Below are 27,873 nucleotides of genomic sequence, written 5' to 3' on the forward strand. Positions count from 1 at the left end.
AAGAAGTTGGAGGTTATTCGGTAAAAATTGAACATGATGACCTAATGATGTGGGGAAGCGTAGCATATTGATTCTTTTTTATAATATATATGATCAGTTGTTCTGATTGAAAAACAGAATATGATCAGAACTGTTGTGCTCCATTTTTTTAAAATAAAGATTCGACTGTCGTTTTGTCTTGCCACATACTTTCTCTCTAACCTTCAGAAAGATTGGAGCAATCCACGTAAGAGTAAATGCTAGTTCAGATCACAACAGAATATTTTACTGCATGTTAGCCTAAAAAAAAATCAGCTCATCTAAAACTCTGTTGCCGGTATCCTAACATGCACCAAGTTCCGCTGTGTTTGCTCACCTGCATTGGCCTCCTGTTCACCAATGCCTTGAATTTAGAATTCTCAGCCTCATTGAAGTCCCTCCTTATCTCTCTAGCCTTCTACAGCCCTAAAACACTTCAAACGAATTCTGCATTCTTCCAACTGTGGTCCATAACTCATCCTATGTTCCCTTCGCCCCACCATTGGTGGTCATGCATTCAGCCATCTGGTCCCTGAGCTCTTGAATTGCCTCCCTCTCGATCTCTCTTTTAAGACTCTCCTTAATACCCATTTGTTAAACCAATTTTTTAGGCTCTCTGAATATGTCCTCCTTTGGTCCATTGTCAGTTTCTGTCTGATTTACATTCCTGTGAAGTGCCTTGGGATGTTTTCCTACATTTAAGGGTGCTTCTATAAATACAAGCTGTTGTTATACAGTTGATCTTGGGCAGGACAGGCACACCCCTCAATGCACTCAAACCCTTTATGGGAGTGACTGGCATTGAGAGAGTATCTAAGGTGAGTCCTTGAATTTGTAACATTGATTAACAGCTTCAGAAAAGCTGATCACTTGAGGAAAGAACTTGGTGCATTTTATAAGGGATAGGGATGCACAACATTCCTTCACTTGTACTGATAGAAAAATAACAAAAGTACATGAAGTTGTGAAAGGAAAGTCAAAATTTTGAAGAAACACAACTGGCGCTGCATTTATTTATAGGTCTGACAGCATTATCCTTGAGAAAAATTTGTATTTGCACATTGAAGATCATGGATCCCATTCTTGGGTGTGAATATATACTTAGAAACAAACTTGAGCCCTCTACAAGTTAAGGATTAACAAGGCTTTAAATGTGTTTTTGACAGCAGGATAAACTATCATGTGAGCCACTTTGCACAATTTGATACAGTCAAGCTGCAGTCAATGATATTGAAACAGCAGCCGGATGCACTTGCTCATTGATTTATTTCCTTTGCAGTGTAAACAGTCTCTCTTCCCAGTACAGGAAAAGAGAGGTATGCACCTGTCTTTTACCAATTAAAGTCAACTGCTGGATTTTAAAGCCTCTCCGACACCGGGAACAGTGGCGGGGGGGGGGGAAGCAATGAAGATAGCAAAGAAGGAGGCCAGTCACCGACCCCAATGGCAGCAGGCCCCGTACCGATGTCTTTTTTTTTTCACGAATTTGCGTGTCATCCTTGCGCAGGGGCCATGCTAATCTTCTCTGTATCGTTCCAATTTTAGTATATGTGCTGCCGAAGCGAGCACGCGGCCGACCTGCTGCTCAGCGACGGGACCCGCATTAAAATATGGAAATGGCTACTTGCCTCTAATGAATATGTAAGCCGCAGTGACTATGCTAGTCGGTTGGTAACTTCATTCGGGCGGGCGGGCGGCAATGCCGCGCCTTTGAATCTCCGTTCGGGGAAAATGAGGTGCGACTCCTGTGGGGAGGTGGGAGGAGGAGCATTTCTCAGTGCGGGGTGGGGGAGTGGGGGTCAAACTCCTCGGATTGGGTGGGTGGGTGATGGGAAGGGATAAAGGACAAAGGATCTGAAGTTTGGTGGTGGGGAAGAGGAAAGGTCATTTAATGACGGTAGGTATTCCGTGGCAGGGGAAAAGGACTGAAATTAATTTTATAAGATTGGGGGGTGAGAAGGGCATGAGAAGACTTTTCCATTTTTTAAAAAACTTAACAGTAACTGCCCTTTTAAAAAAAAAAATTTAAATGCTCAGTTAGGGCTGTAAGCCCTTTAAAAATGGTGTCTGCGTATTGGCGCCGGACTCCATTGCTGGCGACAGCTCGCTCACCCGCCCCCTCACGTCATGGGGTGAGAAGGCGGCCGCCGCCCTGGACAAGGTAATGAGATGTTTGGAATCGTGGCAGCTCCGCTACGTGGGCCACAAATGTTTATGCCCGCTGCCTACTTTGGCAGCAGGCTCTTAAAAATGCAGCCCAACGGGTTGAGAAAGGCTGCAAGTTGGGCTTTGATTCAACCCAACCAATCCCAATCACATTTCCACTCCATCACAAGGGCCACCTCATTCTGCCTCCGTACTACCTCCCACCTTTACTTCAAACCATATGTCACTGAAACCCTCATCTATGCCTTCACATCCTGACTCAATTATTCAGATACTCTGCCTGTGGGTATGCCATGCTTCTGTTTCCATAATCCTCCCGTGAAGCTTCCGCTCATGCAAGACTTCTGCTCAAGTCCTATCATTTTTTTATTTGTTCATTCGTGGGATGTGGGCATCACTGTACCAGGCCAGCATTTATTGCCCATCCCTAATTGCCCTTGAGAAGGTGGTGGTGAGCTGCCTTCTTGAACTGCTACAAAGTCTGAGATAAGAAAATGAAACTGGATGGACCACCCGGCATCGACTGAGGCACTGGAACCGACAAGGGCAAACCCAGCCCTGTTGACCCTGCAAAGTCACTTACTAACATCTGGAGGCTTGTCACAAACTAGTCAAGCAACAGCCTGACATAGTCATACTCACAGAATCATACCTTACAGACATGTCCCAGACGCCACCATCACCCAACCTTGGGTATGTCCTGTCCCACCAGAGGTGGCAGCACAGTGGTATACATTCAAGAGGGAGTTGCCCTGAGAGTCCTCAACATTAATTCCAGACTGCATGAAGTCATATGGCATCAGGTCAAACATGGGCAAGGAAACCTCCTCCTGATTATCACCTACCAATCCTGGGAGGGAGTCAAGAGCGAGTTGGTCTCTGGGGGGAGAGGGGCTTGCTAGGCCATTTCAGATGGCAGATTTCATTCGTGAACCAAATGGGTTTTTATAACAATTGACAATGGTTTCATGTGGTCACCGTTAGTCTATTTCTTTTTTAAATTCCAGATTTAGTAATTGAATTAAAATTTCATAATGTCTTGTGGTGAGCTTTAAACCCATGCCTCTGGGTTATTAGTCCAGCGATATTACCACTATGCCATAGTCTGGCTTACCTAGAAACCCCGTCTTTCTGGCTACTGGTTCCCAAACATATCTCAAAATTAAATTTCTTATCCTGGTTTTAAAATTCCTCATGGCCTTTCCTCTCTGTATAACCTCATATAACCCCCTCCTCCTGACTTCCCTCTTCATCTGACTCTGTCCTTGCATGTTTCTCCCCTGTTCCACATGAAAATACTCCTGTTGTAAACACCAGAATCTCTCCTTCCTCTTTAAAACCCATTTCTTTGACCAAACTTCTGATCACCCCGCCCGCTCGCCCGCCGTCTCTGCTCCTTCAGCTTCGTATTTTCTCTGATGTTCTTTGGGGTGTTATAACTACATTAAACACACTAGGGGCTGAATTTTATGAATGCGCTGCAAATTGTGGCGGCGTGCTCTGATTTTGGCAGTCTTCCTGCGCGGATGCGTGTCACTGAGCCCCGTGATATTTCGCATGGGGGCTCGTTCGGTTGGAGGGGGCAGAGCCGTTGCCCCCTCTATGTCATTGGGGGCGGCTGCTCCGTCCCTGGCAACGGCGTCACCGCGCAGGCAATGGCACCATTTTTAAAGAACTTCAAGCCCTTAGAAGAAATTTTAATTTTGAAAGTTTTATATTGTGGTGCATTGTTTATAAAATATTTTAATAAATGCTGGAGGCCCTTTCCCATCCTAACCTCCCCCACCCTGGCACAAAATGTTTGTTTTTGGGCCTATATCACCAAAATGAACTTTATTCCCAACCTGACCACCGCCCCACCCCAAACCTCATAACATTTGTCCTTCAACCCCTTCCCACCATCCCCACAGCTAATACAAAGTGTTTGCCCGCACCCTCCTCCCCACCAGTGTCATGCCTCAGAACTCCGAATGGCATTGCGGCCAGTGGCCGGAGTGTTGGCATGGGACAGTCACCGGGACAAGGTAAGTTAACTTGCATCTTTTTAACTTAATCTTAATAGTAAAATGAAGGCCCCGCTGCCGAGTTTGCAGGGACCGCACTGAGGCCTCGCCACTGCCGATAAAATGCAGCGGGCCCTTCGTCCTGCTGGGGGTCGTGGCAGGCCTGTCCGCCACGACCCCCGAGGGCTAGTAAAATTCAGTCCAATATAACAGTTGTTGACAAACACGAAGTAAAGATGCCTTTAGATTTGATGGTTCGAGACTGTCATTTTATCAACTTTTCTGCCTCAATTTTAATGGTAACCATCACTGCGACAAACAATTCCACCAGCCTTCAGTTCTGCTCTCAACTGAGCCCGATAGCTTTATGCTGACAGCTTCAAATGCTATTTGAAAACAGCTGATTGTGGTGGTGAAAGGTTTTACACCTTGAAAAGATGAGCTTTCGCTTGTGTGGAAACAGGCGCTCTTTCAATTCCCCAACATTTGGAAAGTTCCCTTTCCGAGTTGGTCATGGCGATGTGTTTACGTGAATGAAAATTAAACAATTAATCAGAGAGGAAATGTAAAAGTGAGACTGAGGAGAGCTGCCTTTGCAACGACCAACGATTGTGGGCAAGTTTGTGATGGAACGTTACTTCAGTTTCTATCTCCACAGATGCTGCCAGACCTGCTGAGTATTCCCAGCACTTGCTGTTCTTTCAGACTGTGAGGAAGGTTTTGTTCGGTCGCAGGTGGAACCCGAGTGCGGGGCCGCTGGTTTGCAGCCGGAGCTGTGTGAGGGCGAACCCGGTCCCCCAGCGAGCGGGTAACAGGCGCCATGTTCTCGGGGCTGCAGGAACTCGGCATCGCGAGCGGAGACGATCTGAAGGAAACTTTAACCAACTGCACCGAGCCGCTGAAAGCCATCGACCAGTTCCAGGTGAGCGGGGCCGGGCTGAAGCTCAGGGCTTGGGCCAAGCCTGGCACCGCCCCGCAGTGTGTTGCTGTCGACCCACACCCGAGTCCAGGTCGAGAGAGTTCGGTGTTTACAGGGAGTCGCACCCTCCCCGCCCCCCCCTAAATCCTTCTCCTCCTCCCCCCCGCCCCCCAAATCCTCCTCCCCCCCGCCCCCCAAATCCTCCTCCTCCCCCCCCCCAAATCCTTCTCCTCCCCCCCCCAAATCCTTCTCCTCCCCCCCCCAAATCCTTCTCCTCCCCCCCCCCCAAATCCTTCTCCTCCCCCCCCCCCAAATCCTTCTCCTCCCCCCCCCCCAAATCCTTCTCCTCCCCCCCCCAAATCCTTCTCCTCCCCCCCCCCCAAATCCTTCTCCTCCCCCCCCCCCAAATCCTTCTCCTCCCCCCCCCCAAATCCTTCTCCTCCCCCCCCCCAAATCCTTCTCCTCCCCCCCCCCCAAATCCTTCTCCTCCCCCCCCCCCAAATCCTTCTCCTCCCCCCCCCCCAAATCCTTCTCCTCCCCCCCCCCCAAATCCTTCTCCTCCGCCCCCCCCAAATCCTTCTCCTCCGCCCCCCCCCAAATCCTTCTCCTCCCCCCCCCAAATCCTTCTCCTCCCCCCCCCAAATCCTTCTCCTCCCCCCCCCCAATCCTTCTCCTCCCCCCCCCAATCCTTCTCCTCCCCCCCCCCCCCAATCCTTCTCCTCCCCCCCCCCCAAATCCTTCTCCTCCCCCCCCCCAAATACTTCTCCTCCCCCCCCCCCAAATCCTTCTCCTCCCCCCCCCAAATCCTTCTCCTCCCCCCCCCCAAATCCTTCTCCTCCCCCCCCCCAAATCCTTCTCCTCCCCCCCCCCAAATCCTTCTCCTCCCCCCCCCCCAAATCCTTCTCCTCCCCCCCCCAAATCCTTCTCCTCCCCCCCCCAAATCCTTCTCCTCCCCCCCCCAAATCCTTCTCCTCCCCCCCCAAATCCTTCTCCTCCCCCCCCAAATCCTTCTCCTCCCCCCCCAAATCCTTCTCCTCCCCCCCCAAATCCTTCTCCTCCCCCCCCAAATCCTTCTCCTCCCCCCCAAATCCTTCTCCTCCCCCCCAATCCTTCTCCTCCCCCCCAAATCCTTCTCCTCCCCCCCCAAATCCTTCTCCTCCCCCCCAACAATCCTTCTCCTCCCCCCCCAAATCCTTCTCCTCCCCCCCCAAATCCTTCTCCTCCCCCCCCAAATCCTTCTCCTCCCCCCCCAAATCCTTCTCCTCCCCCCCCAAATCCTTCTCCTCCCCCCCCAAATCCTTCTCCTCCCCCCCCAAATCCTTCTCCTCCCCCCCAAATCCTTCTCCTCCCCCCCCAAATCCTTCTCCTCCCCCCCCAAATCCTTCTCCTCCCCCCCCAAATCCTTCTCCTCCCCCCCCAAATCCTTCTCCTCCCCCCCCCAAATCCTTCTCCTCCCCCCCCAAATCCTTCTCCTCCCCCCCCAAATCCTTCTCCTCCCCCCCCAAATCCTTCTCCTCCCCCCCCAAATCCTTCTCCTCCCCCCCCAAATCCTTCTCCTCCCCCCCCAAATCCTTCTCCTCCCCCCCCAAATCCTTCTCCTCCCCCCCCAAATCCTTCTCCTCCCCCCCAAATCCTTCTCCTCCCCCCCAAATCCTTCTCCTCCCCCCCAAATCCTTCTCCTCCCCCCCCAAATCCTTCTCCTCCCCCCCCAAATCCTTCTCCTCCCCCCCCAAATCCTTCTCCTCCCCCCCCAAATCCTTCTCCTCCCCCCCAAATCCTTCTCCTCCCCCCCAAATCCTTCTCCTCCCCCCCCAAATCCTTCTCCTCCCCCCCCAAATCCTTCTCCTCCCCCCCCAAATCCTTCTCCTCCCCCCCAAATCCTTCTCCTCCCCCCCCAAATCCTTCTCCTCCCCCCCCAAATCCTTCTCCTCCCCCCCCAAATCCTTCTCCTCCCCCCCCAAATCCTTCTCCTCCCCCCCCAAATCCTTCTCCTCCCCCCCCAAATCCTTCTCCTCCCCCCCCAAATCCTTCTCCTCCCCCCCCCAAATCCTTCTCCTCCCCCCCCCAAATCCTTCTCCTCCCCCCCCAAATCCTTCTCCTCCCCCCCCCAAATCCTTCTCCTCCCCCCCCCAAATCCTTCTCCTCCCCCCCCCAAATCCTTCTCCTCCCCCCCCCAAATCCTTCTCCTCCCCCCCCAAATCCTTCTCCTCCCCCCCCCAAATCCTTCTCCTCCCCCCCCAAATCCTTCTCCTCCCCCCCCCAAATCCTTCTCCTCCCCCCCCCAAATCCTTCTCCTCCCCCCCCCAAATCCTTCTCCTCCCCCCCCCAAATCCTTCTCCTCCCCCCCCCAAATCCTTCTCCTCCCCCCCCCAAATCCTTCTCCTCCCCCCCCCAAATCCTTCTCCCCCCCCCAAATCCTTCTCCCCCCCCCAAATCCTTCTCCCCCCCCCAAATCCTTCTCCCCCCCCCAAATCCTTCTCCCCCCCCAAATCCTTCTCCCCCCCCAAATCCTTCTCCCCCCAATCCTTCCCCCCCCCAAATCCTTCTCCCCCCCCCAAATCCTTCTCCCCCCCCAAATCCTTCTCCCCCCCCCAAATCCTTCTCCCCCCCCCCCAAATCCTTCTCCCCCCCCAAATCCTTCTCCCCCCCCCAAATCCTTCTCCCCCCCCCAAATCCTTCTCCCCCCCCCAAATCCTTCTCCCCCCCCAAATCCTTCTCCCCCCCCAAATCCTTCTCCCCCCCCAAATCCTTCTCCCCCCCCAAATCCTTCTCTCCCCCCCCAAATCCTTCTCCTCCCCCCCCCAAATCCTTCTCCTCCCCCCCCCAAATCCTTCTCTTCTCCCCCCCGTATCCATTTCTTCCCCCCCCCAAATTATTCTCTTCCCCCCCCCCCCCCACCCCCCAAATCCTTCTCTTCCCGCCCACCCCCCCCCCCCCCACTACCCAAATCCGCCCAGAATCACCATCCTTTCTCTCGCCCGCCCAGATTTCTCCTACCTGCCCGCCCGGATTTCTCCCGCCTGCCCGTATTTCTCCCGCCCGCCATCCAGGCTTTCTCCCGCCTGCCCGTACTCCTTCGGCCGCCCGGATTCCTTGCGCCCGGCTGCTCGGATTTTTCCTGCCCGCCCGCTTGCCTCGGCCACCCGCATTTCTCACGGGCCCATGGCTGCCCGGATTTCTCCCGCAAGTCCGCGGCCGCCCGGATTTCGCCCTCCCTCCCTCAGCCGCCAAGATATCTCCCGCCCTCCCTCCCTCCCTCCGCCGCCCAGATATCTCCCGCCCTCCCTCCGCCGCCCAGATATCTCCTGCCCGCCCAGATATCTCCCGCCTGCCCTCCCTCGACCGCCCAGATTTCTCCCACCCACCTGCCCGTCCTCCACCTCCCAGATTTCTCATGTCCGCCCTCCGCCGCCCTGATTTCACCCGCCAGCCCATCCAGATTACTCCTCCCCCCGCCCAGAAATTTTCTCTCCCTCCCCTCCGTCCAGATTTTCCCCTCCCCTCCGTCCAGATTTCTCCCTCCCCCCCCCGTCCAGATTTCTCCCTCCCCCCCCCGTCCAGATTTCTCCCCCGCTCTGGTTCCGCCCACAAATCTGCCGCCCTGCCTCCGCCCAGATTTCCCCCACCCACCTGCCCTCCCGACCAGAGGCCCCCCCCCCCCCCCCCCCGCAACCCGTCCCTTCTCTTGTTCTGATCTTGTCAACCCTCTCCTTGCGAACTTACATTGGCTCCTTGTCACCCAATGTCTCCAAATTGAAATTTTCATCCTAGTATTCAAATCCCTTCATTGTCTCACCCCTCCCTATTTCTTATCCAGCACCAGCCCCCAACTTTCTGTTCCTCTAAATCCGGCCTCTCATGCCCTCCCCCTCCCCTTCCCCATACCATTGGCAGATGTGCCTTTAACTGCCTAGGCCTCACGTTCTGGAATTCTCTCCTTAAACTGCACCACCTCCCTCTTCTTAATATCTCCTCTTTCAGTTCAACATCCATTTATTTCTGATTGTGCGTCTGTGAAGTGCCTTGGAACATTTTTCTCCATTTAAGGCACCATCTAAATGCAAATTGTTGCCCCGTCCCCAATTATTTTAAGCATCTTTTTCTGTATTGAAAGGAGAAATTTCTATCCAAAATAGTGATTTTAGGAAAAATTTATGATTTTCTAGTCTGCTGATCATTTTGTACTCATTGGTACTGATTTTGAATTTAATTTGTTAAATGCTAAGTTGCTGGTACTTGATAAAATAAGGGAAACGTGCTGAACGGAGGGAAGGTGCAAGCTGGCTGTAACAGCCGTTCAGCTGTAACCTTTTCTAATGATCTGTGAAGCCACAATGTGATATGTATGGTATATTGATGAATCGGCAGGAGAATGGTTATCATATTTGCATGCAAATCTGGTCAACTAATTCCTTGTTTCCTTAAATATGATGCTGAAACAAATGATCTTACTTGCTCCATGATCAGATTATAATGTCATGTACTGCTTACAGAATTAATGGTAAACAGATGTTGGTTCTGATGGTCTGCAGCTGTGACTTTGGAAAAAGCATTCAGTGCATGTGATGGAGGTGGTGTTGGAGCCTGTCTTCCTATATGCAAGTATTGCGATTCTGCTTCAATAGGTTAGGATTAAAATTTTGCAGCCATCAGATAAAAGTATAAATCCACTATTAGAACCCCACTAGTTGTTAGATTGTGGAGGAGTTGGCAACCTTTTCCCCATCTAATAGGCATGTTCAAAAGGTCAGCATCATCACACTTGAACCAAAAGTAGGATGGGATCGCAATTGATTTCTTCCCAGTTTCCTTTTGTATACAATTTGACTTGTTTTTTTTTTGATGAATTCAGATTGAAAATGGAATCTTGTTGCCATCCCTGCAGTCAGCTTTACCTTTCTTGGACCTGCACAGTATTCCCAGGCTGGAATTCCACCAGTCTGTATTTGACGAACTACGAGAAAAACTGCTGGATAAGGTTGCCACCATAGCATCAGAGGGAAAAGATGGAGACAGGTAGAGTTACATAAATCATATGGTAGTGTGGCATCTGGCAAAATTAATTAAATTTCCTCTTCCAGCTTTGTAACGATTGAGATATTTCACCTAAAATCTGATAATGAAATTTTATAACCACAAGCGGTAAATGGCTAGAGTTCGCGTTGGTTAGAAATTTGATACATGGCAAGTGTTGAGAATTATCTTGAAATGTCTATCCTGTTGCCAAGCCATGCTTGAAATGAAAGATTTCTGTCGCAGTGCAGTTTGTATATCCCTCAATAATAACTGACTTATTTAAAAAAAATACTTTTCTGAATATTCAACTGGCTTTGTAAGTTTTGTTCCTTTATCAACACTTTAAAAATGAGTGTCTTTTTCGCACATACATTGTGTCAACCTCCTTTTGAGTAGTAAACATAATATGTAGGGTTTTTAGAGCTTTTTTTGATAACATGTGTCTGACAGTACTCCAATTTAGCCCAATGTTGAGTTTGTAATCTTGTGTGAACACACACACAGATTGAAAGTTTCCACCTCCACCTCAAAATCTATTCTGTTTTATTAAGAGGGAAAAATCATTTTTAACTCTGGATAAAATTGTGAAGTCTTCAGTTTATTGAAGTAAGTTAGATGTTCAGAGTCTCAATTGCTTGTGGGGATACATTTCCCAGGATTTCAATTGTCAACAAGAACAAGAGGGGGAAAAAGTCCTGAAGTTAAGATCCACTTTATCAATGAGAAAACTGAACAAGTTAGCATTCCAGTACAGAAAAGTTACTCATACAAAATATGCAAAAAAATTACTCTGTCCATTTCCAAATCACTGATCATTCATCTATAGGTGAATGAGGTTCAAGCCAAATACATTATTTAATTATCTTAAATAAATAGAGGTGATTCCTTGATCCAGATACTTGCTCATCAAGTTAGTTCTTCATTCTTGTGCACATAGTGGGCTGGATTTTAAGAGCAGCGACCCCCCCCCCCCCCCCCGCCCCCAAAATCATGTGGAGGGGTGGGCTGTCTGATGCAGGCATTTTTAAAGGGCAGCCAGCCCTTATGGCAAATTTAAATTTTAAAAGATGCACCCCCTCCCCAAAATATATCAAATAAAATCCTAATGCTCCTTTCCAAACCCCAATAAAAATTTCATTAAGTATTTGCCCCCCCCCCCCCCCACAAAACACTTACCTTTGAAATCTGACTCCCCCCACGACTGTACAAAGTTAAAGTTCACCCCGTCCCACCATCCCCTACACTCATTACATTTATTTGACCCCGTTCCCTGCTCCCCTCACGCTAAAAATCTTAACTCTTCCCCCTTCCCCACCGGTGTCATGCCAGCTTTCCCCAGATGGGGAAGTAAAGGCGCAGGAGTGCCAGCCGCCGCACTGAAGATTGTGATGGGCCTGGAAGATTGGAGGTGAATGCATTTAAATTTATTAATTTTATTGATTTACATATTGAATTTTAGGTCCTGTCCCCCAATGGCAGGGGAGGGGACCACCATGTAGCCTCGACACCACCGGGAGAATCTGGCTGGGCCCTCCCGACTTCAAGCTCTGTGGCTGGCCTCTACTTGAGCAATCTTCGTCCCCACCCCCACCCCGCTCCCCCACCATGGAGCCCAATGTCGGGGACCCGGTAAAATCCAGCCCATTATTGCTACCATTTGGTTATTTTTCTGAACATTTTTCCTCAGGTACAACAAGCTTGAAGATCTGCTGGGGAAATGTTTTCCATTGGTTAAAGTTCCGTCTATACAGCCCGTTGTGATGTGTGTGATGAAACACTTACCTAAGGTCAGTAGAACAGCATTTGAAAAGTGACCAGCTGGTATTGTAATTAAATCTGTGCTTAAGATTTTCTCTGATGCAATTAATAAAATCTTGATCTAATTAATATTAAAAAGCTTATTGGAGTTGCCTCATGCTGGTATGTCCAATGTTCTTCCCTCCATTAGCTCTATCTCATCTAATCTTTACCTTGCATTATAATGGTCCTGTGTAACATATTTTTTCACAGGTACCAGAAGAGAAGCTAAAGCTGGTGATGGCAGATAAGGAGCTGTACAAAATTTGTGCCACCGAAGTGAAACGTCAGATCTGGCAGGATAACCAGGCACTGTTTGGAGACGAGGTCTCCCCTTTGTTGAAACAGTATATCGTTGAGAAAGAAAATGCCCTCTTCAGCAGTGAGCTGTCAGTCCTGCACAACTTCTTCTCAGCATCCCCCAAAATCAGACGCCAGGGAGAGGTATGGACCAGGGTAGCTTGTTGTCAGAAGCTTAGAGGGATTATTTCGCAACTGGCACAGAGACTCACTTCTGTCTTATACATGGATTGGTTCTTGTTCAAGCAAATCCTTTCATGTTACTTTCAGAAACTTCACAGTTTCTCACTGGCTTTTAGCTACTTAGCAGGCAAAGGCAGTATCGATGGCTGTGAGATATTTTTCTGTATTGTTGGATTCTGTAAATCTTTGTTTTAACAGTGGTTTGTCAATCTCTTCTCTGTTGGGACTCCAGTCACATTCTCAGGGACTCTTTAAAAAGCTTGGCACACTCCTGTTCTTACTTTTGAAAGACAGTATCAACTTTCAGAATAATGTGCTTTATTGGTATAAAACAATAAAAGTCACGTGATAGGTCAAGTGCAGAAGCTTAACTATTACGTACAGACAGAAATCTGAAGACCTTATGGAGCCCTGAGATCTCCCTCCCATCTCCCCATGTACCTATTGAAAATCTGTGGTGTTGACACAAGTGGATCTCCATGTTGATGGCAAGTCAGAGGTGAGGCTGATGTAGTGGCTGGTAGGAAGCAAGGATTTGGCAAGAAGTTTGAGAGAGATTGAGCAATAAAGTTAACTTTTGACAAACAATCAGAATTTTTTTTGTGAGAATAACACTTGGCATGAATGAAGACGTTCACTTGATGAAATATGCTTTCATGCCTACAACTGTATATAATTTCGCTTTTTTTGTACAATTGTAGAAAATCTTTAAATTCCTTTTCTAATCAAAATTGTGAACTATATAAAACTACATAGTGATGATTTGGAAAGTTGTGATGACTAGGGTGAACTGCTTAAGGGCTACAGACATTCTAGCTAACTTATATAAATATTCTTCTTTAAAAACCTTTGTTTTTATCTTTTAGTTTGTTTTTTCTTTTTCTTGTTGCAGATTTAGCATTACAAGTCTTACCATGGGGCTTTGTGTCAAGATAAAAAAGGGGAGGAGTTACTGGAGGATGAGAAGGCTGCTTCTTCAACCTCACCTTCATCTGGCAATAACTTAGACATGCGAACTTAGTTTTCAGAAAATGCATGAAATCATGGGCACGTGGTGGGGAACCTGAACGCTCAGTTGTTAAATTCGATGGGGATACTCTGTTCGACTTGAGCATTCCTGAGGTAGAGAGGATTTCTGCTAGTTGAAGACAAGTTTGGGTTATAGGAAATGCTGCTTTTGGTCAAGTATTTTGCCAGTATCCTGTGTAAACATGAAAATGGACACTTTGGTTGAGGTATGACAAGAAAACCAGCTAGAAGTCCATGCTTTCAACTCCAGAACAGAGGGGAGAAAATATTGAGCAAAAATAAATCAGAAATTGATCCCACAATTATGTGGAAAATGAATAGGCACTTGGGGGTTATTACTGGGGGAAAAGACATTTTATACCCAGTGTCTGTCACTGAGTATTCTCTGTCACAAGGAGGGTTTGAAAAATATTATTTATTACTTTCCAGCAATAATAAATGTAAAGTTTTGCTTTTGCAAGCCTTCAAAGTTTCATTGTCTGAAGATAACCTGCTTTGTTTGTAATATTTTCATGGTTCTGTTTCCCTTGTATGTTTAGGTTGTTCAGAAATTAACCAATATGATTGGGAAAAATGTGAAGTTGTATGACATGGTTCTCCAGTTTCTGCGCACTCTGTTCCTGCGGACAAGAAACGTCCATTATTGTACTCTGCGGGCAGAACTTTTGATGTCTTTACATGACCTAGATATCAGTGAAATATGTTCTGTGGATCCTTGTCACAAGGTACAGTGATGTTTTGACAGGTACATTACACATACTTCAACATGAAAAGTAGATCTCTCATCCCTTTTGCTGCCATATTTTTAAAGTGAGAACTAGTGACTGGGTAACAGATAACAGTTTTACTTGGCAGTAGCTTTTTGCTTGTGTCTTAACCAATTATTTTAGTGTTTTGAAGTCCAGAACATGTAACTACCTCATATAAAGAGATATTGGCTAAGAAATTCCTCGGGTTGCAATCCTATTCATTTTGCAGGGATCGTTCCCTCCAGTACTAACTCTGTTGGAGTTTTCAGTGTCATTGAGAGGGCATCCTCTTTACATGGAGCAACCTGGGCACGCCTGCCCGTGTGGCCAGAAGCAGTGGCACCCACCTGTGGTGGAGGGTTGTCCAGGGTGTTCACTTGACTGTGGAATTTAATTTTGTTAGTTACATGTTTGGGCAGTAAAAGTGCATTTGATCACATTGCATTATTCATTCACTTTTTTTGGATGCTTAATGTGGAACTTCGAAGTCAATATCAAATTTGAACTCCACTCAATGAAAACAGCTTTTATATACAGGCATTTAACCTTTTAGTATTTACATTCCGAAACTTGTCGCAGTGAAAAGTTTCTTGTGAGCTCTGAGTTGTGAGATGTCCAATTTGGAGAATTTCCCAGGTGGCCAGTGGGCATTCCTGTTGAACCCTTAGGCCTTGAAATTGCACTCTTGAGACATTAGACTTGGTTATCTCTGTTCCCCCACCACCTTGAGGACAAAAAGCTTCCAAATCCAAGAGGCGTCCTTATCTTCAGTAGTTCCAATGACCTGGCATTGTTTCAAAAAGCCTTCAGTACACTAGATATAGACTAGAAAATGATTCTCCACATTGCCTTGTTGCATTCACTATTTGAATACTGGATGCACTCTGCAGTTTTATCTTTGAACATCTCAAATTATTCCAGTTAACTGTCTTATGCTAGATAGTGCTAAGAAAGAACTGGAGATCGTATATGAAAGTACAGAATATTCTGTTATTGTAGAAATGATTTTGGTTGTGTATTAATAGATTAATGGAACAATATGATTCTTCATAATAAGCATTACATTGTATTCATTGTTTATATCTTTTCAAATTGTTTTACGATAGATGCAATTTAAATAATAAAATCGGAAAATGCTGGAAATGCTCAGTAGATCTGGCAGCACCTGTGGAGAGATAAACAGAGGACAGTGATCTTTCAGAGTTCTGAGGAATGGTCGTTAGCTTGAAACATTAACTCTGTTTCTCTCTCCACAGGTGCTGCCAGATCTACCGAGCATTTCCAGCATTTTCTGTTTTTTATTTAAGAATTCCAGCAACTAAGTATTTTTCTGTTGCAATTTAAACAACATCTTAAAACCAGAAATTGAAAATAAAAAAATTGACTTCTCTGTTTACAGTTTACCTGGTGCCTTGATGCTTGCATTCGAGAGAGATTTGTAGATGCAAAGAGAGCTCGTGAATTGCAGGGTTTCTTGGATGGAGTTAAGAAGGGACAGGAGCAGGTGTTAGGGTGAGTGAGCTCCCAGTGAACAATTATCATTCTTTATATGGGTGCAATCTGTTTTATTGGGTAACACTTTCTTTTCAGTGACCTCTCAATGATCCTTTGTGACCCCTTTGCAATAAATACTCTGGCTCTGAGTACTGTGAAAAACCTGCAGGAATTGGTCAGCCAGGATGCATTACCCAGAGTAAGTACTCATAGGTTAATTTCTGAAGACTAGTGCCCTAGTTCACCACTGTTTCATTTGAACTTAAAGTTCATAACTTGAACACACAGTTCCACCCAGTTAGTTTCCTTAACAGATTTAAATAAGGGCAGTGCAATGCCCAAAGTTGACATTCAGTGCCTGAAACAGAACTGTCATTAAGCATTTTTTAGTCAATTCTGTCACCAAAGTAGAAGTTCAAATAATAAGAAACCCCAAAGGTTTGGCTTTGGTCAAATTACAAAATGTAACCGGTCATTACATTGTGTTCAAGGTATGTCTAATGTAACTTTTGGTTTAATGTTAGTTATCAGGTAGCTTTAACCATATTAGAGAAGTGTTGAAAAATGCTAATTAGAGAATATACATATCTGCAAAGAATTGATGCAGCTGTTCAGAAAAAATGCTGATCATATTTTTTCTGGCCTTTCGTACCAGCAATACAGCATACACTCTTGATGGTCTTCATACTTATAAGCAGAAAATGTGCTTTATTGTCTATTTATTTTTATTTAGAGATGCAACACGGAAACAGGCCCTTCGGCCCACTGAGTCTGTGCCGACCATCAACCACCCATTTATACAATCCTACATTAATCCCATATTCCTACCACATCTCCACCTTCCCTCAATTCCCCTACCACCTACCTATACTAGGGGCAATTTATAATGGCCAATTTACCTATCATCCTGCAAGTCTTTGGCTGTGGGAGGAAACCGGAGCACCCGGTGAAAACCCACGCGGTCACAGGGAGAACTCGCAAACTCTGCACAGGCAGTACCCAGAACTGAACCCAGGTCGCTGGAGCTGTGAGGCTGCGGTGCTAACCACTGTGCCGCCCTATGTGAAATAACTTTCCATCCTGTTGTGTGATAAGCCATCATTTTGTTTTAATTCAGACCTTTGACAAAACTACAGAATTTGAACTTCCTTTTCCTTCTTTCCATTCCTCTGCCCACTCCCATCTCTCATGCCATTATTCTTGTTTAAATAGTAACATTAGTGCAGAAAGAATTTGGAGGGATTATTGAGCTATAGTGTGTAATTAACATCAGGTCTAACAGCAATTTACACAAATTACTTAATCAGTGATTTCAATCCAAATGTTTCAGTTCAGCTTTCTCCCACTATTGAGCTCAGAAACTCAACCAAAGTAGTTGCCCTGTGATGCAGCGGACACTTTTTAAATAATTATTGGGAAAAAAAGTTTATACTTCTTTGCAATTATTTGACATTTTAAAAGATGCCTTAAGCGTGAGACATTGACAGACAAAATGTGTAAAAAGTAAAACCACTGTAAATGAAGTCAACTGATTTTATAAAAGACATTTTTAATTGTTATAACAGTTACTTTCAATTTGTTGTTAAGTACTTAGCACCGCAGCCTCACAACTCCAGCGACCCGGGTTCAGTTCTGGGTACTACCTGTGCGGAGTTTGCAAGTTCTCCCTGTGACCGCGTGTGTTTCCGCCGGGTACTCTGGTTTCCTCCCACAGCCAGAGACTTGCAGGTTGATAGGTAAATTGGCCATTGTAAAATTGCCCCTAGTGTCGGTAGGTGGTAGGAGAATTGAGGGAAGGTGGGGATGTGGTAGGGAAATTGGGATTAAATGTAGGATTAGTATAAATGGGTGGTTGTTGTTTGGCACAGACTCAGTGGGCCGAAGGGCCTGTTTCAGTGCTGTATGACTCTATGACTTACTGCATTTCCTTTTTAGTGCTCGTTACATTAGCTTGTATAGTATTTGTTTTCCAGAACCATTTTGTGGTTAGCTTATAATATTACTATTTGTGGAATTTCAGGCTTTTTTTTTCTCTGAAAGAATTGTGAAAGCTTGTTAGTTTGAGCTCATTACTGAGTTACCAAAGCATTTCTCTTGCACTCAAAATGCTAATTTTCAGGGCAGGGGTGCCGTTCCTGTAGAGTCTAGACCCAAACTCTGGAATTCCCTCCCTAATCCTTTCTGATGTTCCACCTCTCTTCCCTCCTTTAAGACCCTCCTTAAAATCTACCTCTTTGACCAAGCTTTTAATCACCCTTCCTTTGGCTCTGCATCAATTTTTGTTGGCTTACCCTCCTGTAAAATGCCTTGAGATACTTTTCTACGTTAAAGATGCTACGTAAATACAAGTGTTGTTCCAATGTACAAACATCCATATTCTTCTTGTCTGCTACAAATAGAGGTCTGCATTATTCCATACTGCTTTGTATTTTTGTAGTTTTAGTATGATTTGATAGCATATTTTTTAAAAAGTGAGAAAGAAGTCTGTTCCTTAAAAATCTAGCTTTCCTTAAAATATCTTGAGATTACTGTATTACTGAAGACTCATAATTGTGGAACTCAACAGGACAGTCCAGACCTCCTCCTCTTGCTGCGTATGCTCTCACTGGGTCAAGGGGCCTGGGATATGATTGACAGTCAGGTGTTCAAGGAGCCAAAAATGGTAAGTTAGGAAACCTAATCTGTTGCTTTATGGTATTGGTTATTAATATTCTACACAGTAAATGAACTTACTGTGCAAGTTGAATTATATTTTGCTTGCCATGAGAATACAACTTGCATATGGTAGCCATTTCTACACCAGCTTTTCATTGTTTAACCTCTAAGGAAAAATTGAATGCCCTCCATAGAGAAGCAGCAATTCATATATTCAGTTATAAAGCACTCCATATTTGTGTACACAATATATTTTATGGGTTTATGGATAAGGTGGTGGGACATTCAAGATCCAGCTTTAGTAAGTCAGATTGTTGCCATTCATGTCACTTCCTTCAACTGATTGACAGCGTGGAACTTTTTTCCTTTTTTTAAAAAAAAAATCATTTCCTTTACACTTCCGCTACATTTTAGTAGATGTAAGATTTCAAAACGCTAACTGCTCACATTTGGTCTGAACATATGTCAATGATGATAAAACAGATGATGCAGGAGAATTCCTTCAGGCGGTGTTAACTGAAAGGTCTACACAACTGTTTTGCAGAGAAAATAGATTTACAAGGCTTAAAATAGGAACCATGACAATTATTGCATTCAAAACATATTTTTTGTTTTATTACTGATAGCTGCCATAGATCTGGCAAGGTTTTCATCACAGATTTACCATTTCCTTTAATCCTTACCTTTCTCCTCTAATTATCCCTCCTGATCCAGTTTTACAGATGGGGAGATCCAGTGCAGCACCTCGGTGACTGTTCATTGTGATTGTTGGCCAGTTAACCATGAAACTATGGGAGCTGTCACATCCAAATCTGACACTAATCACCAAGTATTTACACACGTGTACATCCAGCAGTGTTTACTGATTGACTCTTAACGAAATGACTTTTGCCTGTTTCTTAATTTGGTAGTGGGATAGTTCCCATATTTTCTGGCTGAGCTTGCATGACTTTGTGGCACACCATTTAGTGCATTTATTGACTGATTTATCACTGTGACACTTTTTTAACTTTTATATTGTGACACTAAGATGTTTAAATACCTTCTGTCTCAGTCTGCATCCAGTGCATAAAGCCTCAGTAACAGTACAAGTCTGCAGATGTTAACAGCAATATGCAAAGGCTTAGCATAATATTTATTGCCTATAATTTTTATAATAGTTTCTAAATAAGAAGATGGATGGGTGGACAAATAAAATATTTGGGGTCTAAAACAGTGGTCTTTATGTTCAAAGAATAAGTTGTTTTGTAAGTATTTTCCACTTCTGTCTGTGATCTTTCTGTAGGAGATAGAACTGATCACTAAGTTCTTACCCAATCTGATGGCATTTGTGGTCGATGATCATAGTTTCAATGTGGACCAAAAACTGCCAACTGAGGAGAAGGCTGCAAACTTGTATCCCACCAACCTGCCAGAATCTTTCATTAAGTATGTCTTTGTCCAGTTGTCAATTTTACCTTTTGAATTTTGGAAATAAATTTATTATCGCTATGAGAACAGATAGTTCATTAAGTATTGTATAGTATTTACAAAACATTTACACTGTCATGGAGGATTTGGGAAGAATATTGTCAAAAGAATTGGATTTGGCTTCTTGATACTGAGTTACAAAGTTAACAAAGCATGAAGTTAAATTATTATTTTTCAGTCACAAAATGAAAGTTTGATAGAAAAAGGGATTGAAGACACTGATAGGATTGCCCCTGAATAGTGAAGGAGGAGAAAATCGCTAACATGAATTTTCATCTTTAAAGAAAAGTGAGCATCAATACAAATAGTACTTAACATATATATTCCTTGCAAATCTCTTGTGAAGCAATGGCCTGGATTTTGCTCTCAGTGCCGAAGGAACAGAACCTGCTGACAGGTGTTGCAGGCTTATCAGCGTAAATTTCCTCTAATCCGACGTAATCCAGGGTAATTCTGGCGTCTGTGAACAGGGCGAGCAACAGCATGGTTCTTCCTCTAGTCAGAATGAAATATCCCCACTGAGACGTACGGAGTCCAAACCAGAAAGTGTAAAGCAGGAAATGATGTACAGAAAGTGAAATACTGCAGCTCATGCATGCTGCTTTCTAAGTAAAATAACTGGAGGTCAGACAAAACTTTCAGGTTTCTTCTGTTGCTAGGTTCATTCTGGAGAATCGTGTAGCTTGTGAAATCGCACTGTACTATGTGCTGCATATTACAAAACAGAGGAACAAGAATGCCATTCTCCGCTTGCTACCTTCACTGGGTGAGTACCTGCACTGATTACATGACAATTACTTTAGGAGGTTTATTTAAAAATTCCTTAATAAATATTTTACCAGCTCTACCACACATCTTTATTAATCATGTATAAAATAAAATTGGGTGCTTGGTATATCTTGACCTATGTCAGGTGCATGTATGGTGTATATACTGTGGTTCAGAGTGAAAGGGGCCAAGTGTCGTTGTCATAGTCTCTCAGTACCCATGCTATTACTGTACTGTAGTAGACACCCAAATATTTACTTTTACTCACTTCACTATCTGCAGTGTTCAGAGCTTTCATGCTTGGGATGAGTTGTGAATTGTTATATTTGCACTACTTGTAAGGATTCCAGTAAAATATAATGGTGGGTGGGTGACATCTTTGTACTGTATCCACTCCTCCTGTGGAAAAGCACCCAGCAGTAAAATAGACTTAGTCCTTCCAAACTTGGGATGTGTCTGTGGAGAGTATTTTGAAATAAAAACAGAAAAGGGTGGTAATACTCCGCAGGTCCAACAGCATCTGTGGAGAAAGAAACAGAGTTAACGTTTCTGGTCGATGACTTTTCGTCAGAACTGGAAGAAGTTGGAAATTTAACAATCTCTGAACAGGTACAGAGGCAGGGAAGGGAGGAGGGGGAGAAAAGAACAAAAGGGGAGGTCTGTGATAAGGTGGAAGGCGGGGATGATTAAATCATAAAAGGGATGATGGTGCAAGGCAAAAAGGATGGTAATTAGACATATAAATAAACAAAAGATGGCTCTGGGGGAGCTGGTAATGACAACTCCAGAACCATTACCAGCACCAGCTGTCTGAACTATAGGAGCTGTGATTATGATCTGAAGTTATTGGAATCAATGTTGAATAAAGTGTCTAATCGAAAGTTCCTCGAGTTTCCATTGAGCTTCATTATCACACTGTAGAAGGCCAAGGACAGAGAGGTGAGAGTGGGGTGTCGAATTAAAATGGCGAGTGACCGGAAGCTCAGGGTCACAATTGTAGACTAAATAGAGGTGTTATGCAAACTATTCACCCAATCTGCATTTGGTCTCCCTGTGCAGAGGAGATCACATCAAGAGCAGTGAATACAATATACTAAATTGAAAGAAGTATGAGTAAATCACAGTTCAACCTGGAATGAGTGTTTGGGGTCCTCGATGGTCGTAAGGGAGAAAATGAAAGGGCAGGTGTTGCATCTCCTGCGCTTGCTCAGGAGAGTGCTGGAGGAAGGAGAATGGGTGTTTTGAGTGATGAAAGAGTGGACCATGGTTTGCAGAAGGAATAGTCCCTCTGAGATATGCTGAAAGGGGAGGGGAAGATGCTTTTGGTGGTTTCATCACGCTGGAGGTGGCGGAGGGTAATCCATTGAAAGTAGAGGCTGGTGGGGTGTATAGTGAGAGCAAGGGAACCATATCATGGTTCTGAGAGGGAGGGGAAGAGGTAACAGCAGCGATGTGGTAAATTAATATTGTGAGTTGTATGATGCTGGCTTGAAGGACAGGTCTTTCACAGGTGGGAGAAACTTGAAGTGACAGGTTAAAACCATCACAAAACATGTTTTTCCTTCTAAAGGATATTGGTACCAAAATAAGATTCATGGCAACATTGGTGCTGTATATTTTTCTCTGTTAACTTTCAAGAGTATGCTTGCAGATTACTTTAATAGAACGGTAGCAAGAACACTGTTTTAAAATCTATCAAGAAAATTAATATCCCTCTAAAAGCATCCATCTGTTTACTATAAATTCATTTGCTGCAAGAGTAAAATTGTACTTGCAGTGATTAACTTGTATATTGCTAATTAGCGCACAGATAAGTAAAAGGTAGGGGAGAAGATTTTGGATGTGTGTGAGGTTTAGCAAAACATTAAAACTGTTTCTTATGAAACTGTATCTTTATGTTACACTTGGCAGTAGAACTGTACAGAACTATAGGGACATGTAACTGGTGCTGAGAAGCCCCAGTCCAGCCACCAAGTGTATGCAAACACTATAGATTTCACAGTCTGTGTATGAATACTGGCTACACCTCTGTAGCTTAGCATGATATTACTTCACAGATGTCTCTAGAGTCCTATTTAATTAAATTACAAAGCAATCACTGAGACCACATAGTGAGCAGTGAATACAGTATACTAAATTGAAAGGAGTACAAATAAATCACAGTTCCACCGAGGAGGAGTGTTTGGGGTGAGGATTTCTTTTTCTGCATAGAATCAAATATATAATCTGCAATATATTTCTATTTGTGAGACACCTTCCTTATTTGGGCATCACCATTCTGCAATATAGTCATGCCAATTGCTGCATACTTGTTTCATTTTGAATAGAGTTTCACAAGCTCCAGAATCTGCAGATCCCATACGTATACCTACGTACGCTATTCTACTCTGAACCAAATTTGCTTCCTCCTGATTTTCTGTGGACAAAGCAACAGGAGATCTGTTAGTGATGTTTAAAGTTTCAGTGATAGAGTTAGACTTCCAGACTGGAGTCTGTGGATACATTGCAGAGACAGAAATGACAGGAAGGATATTTTAATTGTGAATATGGTTCTGCTACTCCTAATTTTTTTAAAAGTGATGAATCATACTGCGGTACAGTTCCACTGGCACAGTCAGGTACCTTGACCGGTTTATATTCATGTATGAGCCCAGAAAATAAGCCTTGGCAGGTTATTGAACCATAGAGGGCGTCGCAGCCAAGCCCAAATTTACTTTCACCCAGTATTGATACGTGCACAGTTTTCCAAGGTGGATATTGGATATTAATCAGTGGAAACCCTGGCTTTTTTTGGTCTTCATCCATATCCAGGGTGCCAATTTTAACAGCCCAATCATTGACCAAGATGCGATCAGCTTACTCAGCACAGACCAGGAACTGAAACTGTGATCTTCTAGTCCTTGTGACTTTGTGCTATATTGGCCAGTGCCTTTACCTATTTTGAGATCTAACAATGTATTTAAATGTTTTAAAACTGTAACAGCTAGTTAAACTTGTTTTATAAAATACATTTTGGTACTGTTCTTTTCAAGTATTAACAGGAGTAGGTCTGGATCTGATCATAAGCTCAAATCTCAGGGAATGAGATGAGTGTTCTCACTTCCCAGTTTGAATGTATTAGGTAACTTGCATTCACCAATGAATTGTGCAGCAGAGTCAGACTTGCTGTAGTTTTGCAACACCAGCATAAATGTTGCTCTGACTATTTCCATTAGTATCAGGAAGGTAGGTGGGTTCCTCCATTCTGGTGGATAATGAAACTTCCACTATGATTGTCTAAATTCATATCAGAGGTCATAGAATAATTGCAAATTAGGTTTTTTGTTAACTTTTAAAGCAAAATTTCTAGTCTTTTATATTTTATGTTTGTAGATTCTCACTTCTTCCTGAAATTGAAAATGCTGCAGTTTAAGAACAAATTTCAGTGTGAACTGAGGTGGCTAAATGTCCTTTTATCTTTTATCACAGTGGAAACCTACAACGACATGGCATTCAGTGATATTTTCTTGCACCTATTTACTAGCCACTTAACATTATTGATGGAAGAATTTGCTACAGAGGAATTCTGTACTGCACTGTTTGATGGCTTCATCCTTACAACATTCTCCAGGTAAAAAACAAGAAAATTGTATATCCAGTCCCTTTTATAGAATGCATTGCAGGAAGGACTGTAATTACCAAGGAATATTTAGGGATATTTCATGCTGAAACCAATGAGGGAAAACATTTAACTCAAGTTTGCATTGTAATAAATGCTGAAACTGAATCCTGCATTCAATTTCAGTGTGTTCAAGAAGTTGGTTCCAGGAATGAGTTGAGATAAAACAGTTTGTATGGTTCAGAGTTCTGAACTAGATGTTCTTGACAAGCTTGGTATTAACTAAGTGTTTTAATGAAATCTAGTGACATAAAATCAATACTGTCCAACCTTTATTTTTCACTGCCTGTCTAATTTGGGCGGCGCAGTGGTTAGCACCGCAGCCTCACAGCTCCAGCGACCTGGGTTCAATTCTGGGTACTGCCTGTGTGGAGTTTGCAAGTTCTCCCTGTGTCTGCGTGGGTTTCCTCCGGGTGCTCCGGTTTCCTCCCACATGCCAAAGACTTGCAGGTTGATAGGTAAATTGGCCATTATAAATTGCCCCTGGTATAGGTAGGTGGTAGGGAAATATATGGACAGGTGGGGATGTGGTAGGAATATGGAATGAGTGTAGGATTAGTATAAATGGGTGGTTGCTGGTCGGCACAGACTCGGTGGGCCGAAGGGCCTGTTTCAGTGCTGTATCTCTAAATAAATAAAAAATAAATAATTTAGATAGCTTTGATCACAGTAAAATGTTGTAACTTAATCCAAGAATACTGATGTGGCAGTAAACAAGTGCTGCTTCTGTACTTTTCATGTCAGCAGCTTGGGTCTCAGAAGTAAAGGAGCAGTAATTTTTGAAGTTCTCTTGTACCAGAAATGGTGTCTGCTGTTCAGCGACTGGTCATCCAAATAACTGAACTGCTGTACAGAAAGAAAAATCTTGCATTAATATAGTGCTTTTTACAGCTCTGGGGTGTCCGAGAGTGCTTTACAGCTAAGAAGTATTTCTCGGATGTAGTCACTAGTGTAATGTAGGGAAACATGGCAGCCAGTTTGTGCACAGCAAGCTCCTACAAACAGCAATGAGATAACTGCCAGATGTGATATTGGAAGTTAGGTAACACAGATCCCTGCTTCTTGAAATGGCAACAGAATTTTTCATTTTCTAATTCTCTCTAAGGACCATAATGTTTTGACTCGCGTTCTATTACAGTAAAGAAAATGTGCACAGACATATCCTGCGACTGCTGCTACATCTTCACCATAAAGTGGTACCTTCAAAAATGGTTTCGCTACAGAAGGCATTGGAACCTACCAAACAGGTGAGGTAACCGTTTGTATAAAGATCAGAAGTGAGATATAAGGACAAGATATTGGAGACGAAGGGAAACAAGATGCAGATCAGTAATATGAATGCATGGTATTTTTTTCAGTTAATTATACAAGGAACATTAATATCAGAGCATGAGCAAGACATTCAAGCTAGTTTAAAGCCTGATTGCACTCTTATCTAACCAAACTTGGCTGAGTTTAACTTTGTTGATTAGATTGTAAGAACTGGTACTGTAATAGTATATTTTTCAGGCCATACGGCAGCGAAAGCTGTTTTACCAAAGGAAGGTGCTGTATAGATTTGTATACTTCACAGATTTGTGGTCAGAGTGGTGGGTTTATGGGTTTTGAAAGAGAATATAAATTGAAATTAGTGAATAGAAGTGCCCTTACTCAGACTGATAAATGTTTGGAATCATTTACTTGATATAGGGTGATAGAGACAAAAACATTCAGGCATTCAAATTGTAATTGGATCCTGCCTTGGGATAGTTTGGTACCAGGGGATAAGTATCAAATGGTATGTGATAGACTTTAAGGTCAAAAAATGTTAATTTTTAGCCTTGACATTTATGTACTTCATTTTAATTTTGTGTACAGAGTGCTGAAGCAGTGAAGGAGTTGTATACTCAACTTACTGAGAAGATAGAAAGCCTTAAGCAGAGCCCTGTGCCAACAGTGGAGACCCCGCCACTGGAACTGCCATTGAGGACTGTCTCTACACCAGCTGCCATCTGATTGAAGCATTATTGTGCATTCGAGATTGACTGACTTCATTTGCTATTTTAAGGTGAAGCGCAGTAACTGCATACTTATCAGTTATGTCATCCCTTATGCGTATTCATAAAATTGAAGTCCTGAGTGGTACATTTGATCGCTAAAATTTATGTTCTTCCCATTTACTGCAAAATAAAGAGAAATTAAATGAACTGTTCCATTTGGCTGCAGCCCATGTTGGGCACATGTTGGACACATAGCTCTGCAATGCCTAATTATAAGAAGCTGCAGATTAATACTTAACATAAGCACGAATGTGGCCAAAAGTCCAAATGAAGACTTCGAAGAACTGTAACTGAATTACTGAAGATCATTATCGCTGCAATTCTCTTTGAATGCATTTTTCAACTGTTTATTATTGGCATTTACTGTCCCTTACGAATATTATTTGGTTTATCCTGTCAGATATTAGCTGACCAGAAGAGGGTATGGAAACTATATTTGTCTGTAAAAGTATATACTTGGGATCGTGATCTTTTAAAAATGTTTTTTTAACAAGGAGCCGTTCAATTATTTTGTTTTAAAGTATACTGGTAACAGGAGTCACTTTCAAGATCCAAATCAGTATAGCAAGAAACTTTGTGTCTGTACTGCAATACATTACTTAATGGTGTTGCAGCAATCGAATGTTGAATAAATAATTGTAAATGTGTTTATTTCAACACGATTAACTAAAATATTTTGTTCTAATAGTTCATTTCTTATTTAAGCAATAAAAAGGTAGGTGCTGAAAACTTGGTATCATTTGTTTTTAAATAAAGTTTAAATATTGGCATTTTGTTGTGTGCACATTGCTTGGAAAAACTGTTCTCATCAACAATGTGAAGCTAATTACATTAGCTTAGAAGTTTTCTTTTGAATTATGTGTTCCCCAAAACCCCTGTTAGATCCTTCATTGTCAGTGCACTATAATTATAGTCTTGCTACTGGAAAGGTAGGATGGTGCTTAGGTGAGGTATGCACCCATAGGGTGGAAGTTATTCCTTCTCCACTGATTGATCATGCTGCTATTAATGTTGATCAACAATGAAGGAGAAGTAAAATTAGGCCAGCTTTGTCCCGTTAACTGGTATTGTTGAGGTAGAACCAATTAGGGGACTGGAGCATCTGAATATTTTTGCTGACTTTGGTGTGAGATTTAGTCGCTGAAGAGAAACATTATCGCAATGGCTAATATGATTACAACTTGGTCTACAGGGTTAGACAACTGTCAAATAAAGTGGTGTCTGTATTTAATCTTTGCCCTAAATTCTGAAATTCCCTTCCGAAACCTCCCCCGCCTCACTATCTCTCTCTCTCCTCCTTGAAACGTGCCTAATTGACTAAGCTTTTGCTCACCTATCCTAATATCTCCTTATGTGGTTCAGTGGCAAATGTTTGTTGGATAATCACTCCTACAAAGCACCATGGGACATTGTACTAGATTAAAGATGTTACATAAGTGCAATTTTTATTGTTGAAGTGTTTTAATATGCTTGATGGGCAAAACTCAACTAAATTTTGAGTTTTGGTACAATACCTGTGAAAACTGCTTTCGCTGTCCGATGACTGTAATGATCTACAATTGTAAAAATCTGTAGTAAGGAAAACTATTTTAAGTTCTGATACTCTTGG

At 43.6% G+C, this 27,873-nt stretch overlaps 1 protein-coding gene and 1 non-coding gene across 5 annotated transcripts; one reads left to right on the forward strand and one right to left on the reverse strand.

Moving 5' to 3' along the window:
* Nucleotides 1-1,480: 1,480 nt before the first annotated feature.
* LOC137347857 (U6 spliceosomal RNA) lies at nucleotides 1,481-1,587 on the reverse strand. Its single transcript, XR_010969031.1, has one exon. It is a non-coding gene; the product is annotated as a U6 spliceosomal RNA (small nuclear RNA).
* A 2,483-nt stretch (nucleotides 1,588-4,070) lies between these two features.
* nelfb (negative elongation factor complex member B) lies at nucleotides 4,071-27,021 on the forward strand. 4 transcript variants are annotated; one of them, XM_068012653.1, is made up of 14 exons: nucleotides 4,071-4,208; nucleotides 4,831-5,109; nucleotides 9,959-10,122; nucleotides 11,810-11,909; nucleotides 12,133-12,363; nucleotides 13,971-14,156; nucleotides 15,580-15,692; nucleotides 15,771-15,873; nucleotides 18,241-18,336; nucleotides 19,615-19,757; nucleotides 20,459-20,565; nucleotides 24,036-24,177; nucleotides 25,364-25,472; nucleotides 26,083-27,021. In XM_068012653.1, the coding sequence occupies exons 2-14, from the start codon at nucleotides 5,008-5,010 to the stop codon at nucleotides 26,218-26,220; spliced, it is 1,734 nt and encodes a 577-aa protein (XP_067868754.1). In that variant the 5' UTR covers nucleotides 4,071-4,208; nucleotides 4,831-5,007; the 3' UTR covers nucleotides 26,221-27,021. The 4 variants fall into 4 exon arrangements, with proteins under 4 accessions (XP_067868754.1, XP_067868756.1, XP_067868757.1 ...); XM_068012655.1 differs by having other exon boundaries at nucleotides 4,846-5,109; XM_068012656.1 differs by having other exon boundaries at nucleotides 4,922-5,109.
* Nucleotides 27,022-27,873: the final 852 nt, after the last annotated feature.

The sequence above is a fragment of the Heterodontus francisci genome, chromosome 32 (genome assembly GCF_036365525.1).
Source record: "Heterodontus francisci isolate sHetFra1 chromosome 32, sHetFra1.hap1, whole genome shotgun sequence".
NCBI classification, from domain to species: Eukaryota; Metazoa; Chordata; class Chondrichthyes; order Heterodontiformes; family Heterodontidae; genus Heterodontus; species Heterodontus francisci.